The sequence below is a fragment of the Ruditapes philippinarum genome, unplaced genomic scaffold (assembly GCF_026571515.1).
Source record: "Ruditapes philippinarum isolate M1 unplaced genomic scaffold, ASM2657151v2 ctg8797_1_1_1_1, whole genome shotgun sequence".
NCBI lineage: Eukaryota > Metazoa > Mollusca > Bivalvia > Venerida > Veneridae > Ruditapes > Ruditapes philippinarum.
This window is the reverse complement of record NW_026854600.1, coordinates 8278-15316: the sequence shown is the minus strand read 5'-3', so window position 1 is coordinate 15316 and position 7039 is coordinate 8278. Positions and strand designations below refer to the sequence as shown.

Sequence of the window (7039 nt, the reverse complement as noted above, 5' to 3'; positions counted from 1 at the left end):
GACCTCAGGTGCCCTTCCGGGCTTTATTTCAGGCACGAACGGGTACCTGAGTAGAACCACCGACGTTCCGACATCCTACATTAATTTATCTCAATGGGATTATTTTACTGCAGTTCTATATTTTTTCTTACATGTTGTTAGGAAACAGTTTATTAATCACATCATGTCTGTACAATTTCTGAAAGTTTGAAATAAAAAAGCAACAATTTCTTACAACTTATACACACTTTCTCTTAAAGGCCCATTATGTCCCAGAAATCTTATTATTTTTATTTCTTAAATTATGTTTTTTTTAATCTTGTTACAGCTCACCAAAAAACACATCCATTTGCTATATATACATAAACTATTTTTTGCGTCTTTATTTCTGTTGGCAACTGGAATAAATATAGTGAATAAGTATTTTGTCTGCATGTTAATTTAATACTACTTGATTTACATTTTACATGCATAACTGCTTGTTCAGTGCTGCTTTTTTCAGTTGTAAAACATCCAACGTGGTCTAAATCCATTATTTAAACATTATTAAACATATGTTTCTAAAGACTTTATAATAAGGATTTCTGAGGCATAACGTGCAGTTCAGTAATTTTATATAAAAAAAATTATTTACATCTCATAAAATGTCTAAAAATCATTTAAAACTAAACTCATATACTTTAATCTATATTTAAAACAATGGATGGTGTTAAAGCGGCCTTCAGCTTTTATTTTGTGTTGGTAAAATAATTCTTTGTTATTTCAAGCTACGTACAGTAATTTTATCTTGAAAGATGCACCATATCCCTGTGACACAGCGACAGGAGAGTTATTTTAAGCGTGTGAGTGACTTCCGTTTCTAAAAATAGAAAAATCAGGAAACGAATCGTTCACCTTACTTACTTACATATAGAGTGCGGACCGGTAGATTATAGGTACCGAAGGGTTTCCTTATTGTTTATGTATTTTATCGGCGGCAAATTTCATTTTCAACATTTATTCTTTTGATTCGAAATCATATGAAACGATTTATCTAAAAAATAACAAATTTAACCTTTAGAAAAGTTGAAGGCCGCTTTAACTAATAATTATGTTACCATTATGTAAAAACAATTTTCATTTACATACGCATGCCATATTTATAAAACATAATGGTATAAAGATACGCCACTCTTTTATCATAACAGTTGCACATTCGTGAGTGTTTAATTAAAGGGAGATAAATACGTAAATTTCTTCTGAAATACGTCCTACAATACTGAATTTATGCGTGAAAATTTTATGTAGTGGCCACACGTAGACTGACTTCTTGGCTTAGATTTCAGGCACAAAAAGTAGTTTGCTACAGTATTTTTAAATTTCATTTTTTAATAATTTGAATTAGCCTTAGAAAAAACTACAAGTAGGTTGATAAAACTGACAACAATATTTGTAAAAAGAAACAAATCATGGTTTAAATAGTTTTCCTAATCAGTTGATAAAAAGATCAAATAATTCTAACATAAATGTATAATTAACAGCACCATAAATGCCTTTCATTTGTGACATTATGCTCCGTGTTTTGCTGTCAATTTATTTGAATTAATAATAAACTTTAAAAAAAAAATGGCAATAATAATAATGGTGATTGACCAATAATTCATGTGAAAAATTGTTTATAATACAATACAAAAAATATCTACATGGTAAAAACTTTTAAGAATTAATCGTTACCGATACTTACTGAACGATATTTATAGAAGTGTCCGTTAGTCACGTTAATTATCTTCTTTTTTTCTTTTCTTTTATTCATTGGAAAATATAAAAATGACCTCAGTAATGTTAAACAGTCAAGTTACTTTTTTTACATTTTTCTCTTTCTACCTAGTCTCACGATTGCTTAAAACGATTTGACCTTTTTAACACTGGTTTGGTGGACGTAAAGTACTTTTGCTACAATTTTTATTATTTTTCGAGTCAAACACTTTCAATGAAAAAATAAAGAAAACAATTTTTAACAATAATTGTTAAAAAAAAAAACGACGACAACAACACCACAGCTTATGGTGTCACTTGATGTCAGCAATACAAGTCATGACGTCATGTCAAATATAAGTAAAATATCTGCAGGTGCATCAGCAGCGGGAAGTGCTTAATCTGAATAAAAAGAATACGGTGTCATCAAATTGTGGATTTCTTCACTTCTTCAAATCACGGCTGGTACACCTGCCTTAGGTTCCCCAACAACATTCTGACGTCACGCGCAATTGTTGTCAGATCAAGGAGGAAAATAGCGCCAACTAGTGACACAAGGAATACAACACCCACAATTCCAACAGCCGCGGCTTCCGATCTATCGTCTTTTGCGCTGCTCTTTGCACGAAGCTGAGGAAAATACATGGCAGAAATGAACATATTGAAGACACTGAAAAGAATATCTTTAAAGTTTCTATGCTTATCAAATAAACCTCATTGCGTAACCATAGATTTGATATGTACCACACAGAATAGTAGACACAAGACTGACGAGAAGATTCTCAAATCTGTTTTAAGGTAATTTATTATAGACCTTTTTACTATACGATTTTCCATAGCAACGAATGTTGCCTTTCGCGCATGCGCACTCTGCGTAGGGGTAAAAACGCAATAACGATGCCTACAGTTTATCATACTTTAAGGCTTAAATAGATGCGATTTTATGTTATCATGGTTATGTCACCCAAAAAATATTAATTTGGAATGTCTTAAGGCGGTAAGTATTGATAACGTGAATTCATTTTTAACAGATCTACGAAAATGTGCGGGACTTATAATTCAATGGTCAAAAAGGCACACACATGTCGTTTGTTTAAAGTATCATTAATTTTTCAATCAGTAATTTAAATTTAAACAGCAGGGTGTTAAAAATAAAATTTTATAACCCCTGTATTACATAGTATTACACAATTTGTATTGTACGCTTCCTTTGAATAACTTGAAGTGTATAACAGATTGTCACGCGAACGGTTGTTCATTCAACCGGGACGTATGGATTTTGAGAAGAGAAATATTGTGTGACGTGCATCGTGCATTATTAAAAATAACATGTACTACGAAGAAGCGAATAAAATATGTGTTATATCTTTTCCAAACAACCCATCTTAACTTCTCAAGATTTTAAAAAAAGAAATTAATTATTTAAAATCTATTTATGTGATTTAAATTTTTCTGTTTGCATCACAGGCAAATTGGATAAAGGATATAATCAGGTATATTGAACATTAAAAATGCATTATTACCTGCTCTGATATTTTTTCAGAATGATAATTAATCTCGATTTTATGTTATAAAATTTCTTTTGATTTTATATGAACTGACAGCAAATACTTTGACTTTTCATTTGCTAATATATATATTTCCACATCTTCTTTAAAAATTATCTCAGTGTCAGGTCCATGATCGTAAATTCTTAAACAAGTATCTTTTCCATGCCTTTTTATGGCATTCTTCGTCACAAAGTATAAAGTCATCTTTTCTTTATTTGTTAAAAGCTATTTAAGATATTTTTTTACCGTTTACCTTGAACTAACTCGGAATTGTCTATGAACTTCTACTATATTTCTATGTAGGGCGGTGCATTTTTTTGCCCTACGCAGATTGCGCATACGCGAGAAAATTCTAAGTCCGGTCGTTTTTTCATAGCAACGGACCGCATCGTTAAAATGGCTATTAACCAAAAAACTCTTTTCTCGGGAAAACTTTTACACAAGATTCATACTCTGAGACTATCATCGGAATGTCTAAAATAGAGGGAAACAGAATCCCAAAAGCAATTCCAACGTGGCGAAATTGAAAATATTGCAAATAAGGTTTGATTGAGCCTGTTAATGGACGGTAGTAGTAATTGAAAGCTACCGTCTTTGCCCCCTAGCTTCGGCTTAAGCAGAATTCAGCATTTAACATTAACTGCTTTTTTTTTAATTTTGAATTATCCGCAAATGTTTTCATAAGGCGGTTATCATGGAACTTTCAATGTGACACGTTATTGTCATTCCAGAAAAGCGGCATATGCTTAAACTCAAGATTTAAGGATTTTGTCACGAAGATTTTTAAAGCTTTAAGGTACCGTAAGAGCGTTCCCTGTTACTTCTTCGATTAAATTTGAATATATAATATAATTGGAACAGGACGCTTTATGCATTAATCTTAACATGGATACCTGTGGTTTTACAAAAGTAGAGTTTGAACATTTTGTTTAAACATTAAGCTCAAATACCAAAGATATGCAAAGGTACGAAATCTAAAGTGTATTTGAAACATTTGTTTGCCAAAAAGGTACTTGTCTATCTTCACCAATTTGAGTAACTTGGATGAAAGAGAAATGTTGTACTTGACAAGACTTTAACGATGACAAGCAACTGACAGCTAAACGTCTTAAAACACTGAATTATGAACATACTGTACCTGGTTTCTTTAAACGAACAAATAATTATTCTATCTATACATTTGAAAAGAAACTATCAAAGTCATTCCATCTTGTGGCTCAGGGATTGGCTTTAAGGTTTGAGGCATTGGAATTGCAGCCACCGTTTATCCCTGTGTGATTGTAAAAGATGACTAAATGGGTTCAAATTACCTATGCATATCTTAGCTCCAGTGGGTGAGGAAGTTTTGAGCCCTGGTGTTACTTTAAGTTTGTAACAACTGAGGTTAGCCAAAATTATCTTCCCTGTTTCGGTGCCATGTGACCTAAATTGTGTTAGTGCGCCGTAAATCCATACAAAACAAACCAAAGTCATTGTATAGCTTACCGTAGAACTAAGTGATTCTTTGCTAACTTTAAGTTTCTCCTGTATTGCGGTAACCTTTGCCGTCAACTCTTCGTCTGTATAGTTCTTTGGAGGATTTACCCAGCCACATGGACATACACAATCAGTTACACATGTCTCTTCCGGAGCTGAAATATGTAATAATATGTAGTAATATGTTGTAATATGTAATATGCAGTAAATTGTAATATGTAGTAATGTGTAATATGAAGTATTTTGTAGTAAACTGTCATAATGTAGTTATATGTAAAATAAAGTAATATGTCATATGTAGTAATGTAGTGATGTGTAATATGTAATAATATGTTATATGCAGTAATGTGTAATATGAAGTAATATGAAGATGAAATTGTGCTCCCTTAACTCCACCTATTGTATTGTAAACAACTTTTTATAGACTTGAGGCCTTCCAGCTTGGCCAAATGAGGTTAAACACTAAGTAAGTTAGTTTTATTAAGTAAACGGGGTAAAGTCGTAAAAAGAGCGTGGTAGAAGCGCCGTAATCGTACAAGCAGCGCGGAAGCATCGTGGATAGTTCTTCATGATCGTAGTAAAAGCGCAGTAAAGGCGTAGTACAGTCGGGAACAACGTTCCCACTATGTTCTTACTACGTTCCCACTACGATCTCTCTACGTTCATGACGATCCTACGAAGAACACCATGACCTTACGACGATCATACCACGACCTATCAGGTTGCAGTTTGTTTTTATAGCGCTGCTATTTGACCAATCATAATCTGCCAACTACATATATAGGGCGGCACTTTACTTGACGATCATTTGCAGCTGAGACTTCGAACACAGCACATCTTGCATCAGTTTGAAAAAAAACATTAAAATGCCCCGTAAACCACGTGGTAAAGGTCGTGAAAAAAACTGTGGTTGCAAACTCTGAGACTCGAAAATCCTGCAGCAGAAAATCCCGAGGTCGGGAATAAACATGACGGGCCTTCGTCAGTAGAAGCTGAAGCCCTTCCATCCGCGGAAAATCCTCAGCCTGATGACCCCGCTATTGAGCCTCAATCAGATGTAGAAGAAGTTCCAAATGTTCCCCAGCAGAAACGCAGGAAAATTCTGACAGACCTTACCGAGGACCAGGAACAGACTATGGTTGAATGGCTTAGCGCGCATTCAATCCTTTACAACAAAAAACTAAAGCGGTATAAAGAAACCCAGAAAAAAGAATATCTCTGGACATGCTGGAGGGAACAGGCCAATCTGCTTGGTAAAGATGTTGACGTCATCAAAACCTGGTACAGTAACATTCGGAGAAGGTATGTGAGGCTCAAGAAAACACGATCCGGTGCTCCAGATGAGGAACTGACAGAAAGGGACAGTTGGATCCTGCGTGAGTTTGGTTTCCTGCAGCCCCATATCATTGAAGTCAAAAAGCGCACCGCTGTTAGTGTAAATATATAACCAAACATTCATTATAGGGTGATATTATGTCATATGTTTGAGTGTTGATGCCTTTGGAAAAAACTAATTTCCAAGCGACTGGAATCCGATCAGCCGCCAATTGATAATGATTCAAGTTACATATTAAGATGGCGTTATTGTTTTAATGGTAGCCAGTACAATAGCACAATGCTGTTTTCTATGTTAATATTCATTGCACATAAAAATGTTGATAATGCATTAATTCACACTAATTTTCGTAACAGATGACGGCGAAGTTGGCCCCAAAAACCCCTGAGGATACTATGACATCAGACTCTGCTGATGCCCCAGCTGATACCGTAGGCACAGGCGCTCTCTCCTTTGACGACACCCTCGAGGATTCCGCTACAACGGTATCCACTTCGGCAAGTGTATCATCAACATCCACGTATTCAAGAGCCTCCCGAACTCAAAACCGGTCATCCGATGATGCAATTTTGGCAGACCTGGCAAGTAGTAGGGAACAGCTCATTAACATGCAGCGAGAGTTGCTTGGTCGCATCAAGAATACACCAGAACCGACTGAGCGTGATGCCTTCCTGGACTGGATTAAGCAAGCCGTTGCAGGCCTTAATAAGACTCTTTGTCGCCGCTTCCAGACTGACGTACAACAATTGGTCAGCCGCTTCACTGACATGCAGGAGCAGCAACAACAAGAGGTACACTCTAGACCTGGCCTTTCCTCAAATAAGGATAGTGATCCCTGTTTCATATAATGGCAGCCTAATCCTTCACAATGGCAATCCCAAGTCGTCAATACAACGTCTGTGTGGGGATCTCAGGAACGTGATTGGGTGCAGCAGCAGCAGTTTCAGCAGTCAGACAAGCAAGT

At 35.4% G+C, this 7039-nt stretch overlaps 1 protein-coding gene across 1 annotated transcript; it reads right to left on the bottom strand.

Moving 5' to 3' along the window:
- Window positions 1-495: 495 nt before the first annotated feature.
- LOC132740549 (uncharacterized) lies at window positions 496-5309 on the bottom strand. Its single transcript, XM_060728471.1, has 3 exons — window positions 5276-5309; window positions 4749-4894; window positions 496-2343 (listed from the first exon to the last, which is right to left on the bottom strand). Exons 1-3 carry the CDS (start codon window positions 5307-5309, stop codon window positions 2170-2172), a joined length of 354 nt encoding a protein of 117 aa, XP_060584454.1. The 3' UTR covers window positions 496-2169.
- Between the last annotated feature and the right edge of the window lie 1730 nt (window positions 5310-7039).

Bases quoted from the DNA above. Each gene is read 5' to 3' on its own strand.
- LOC132740549 (XM_060728471.1), bottom strand. From the start codon at position 5,309: ATGAAGAACTATCCACGATGCTTCCGCGCTGCTT. The intron at 4,895-5,275 runs GTACGATTACGG...TACATATTTCAG, and splicing joins ACGATGCTTCCGCGCTGCTT to CTCCGGAAGAGACATGTGTA. The intron at 2,344-4,748 runs GTAAGCTATACA...TATTTTCCTCAG, and splicing joins AAGAATCACTTAGTTCTACG to CTTCGTGCAAAGAGCAGCGC.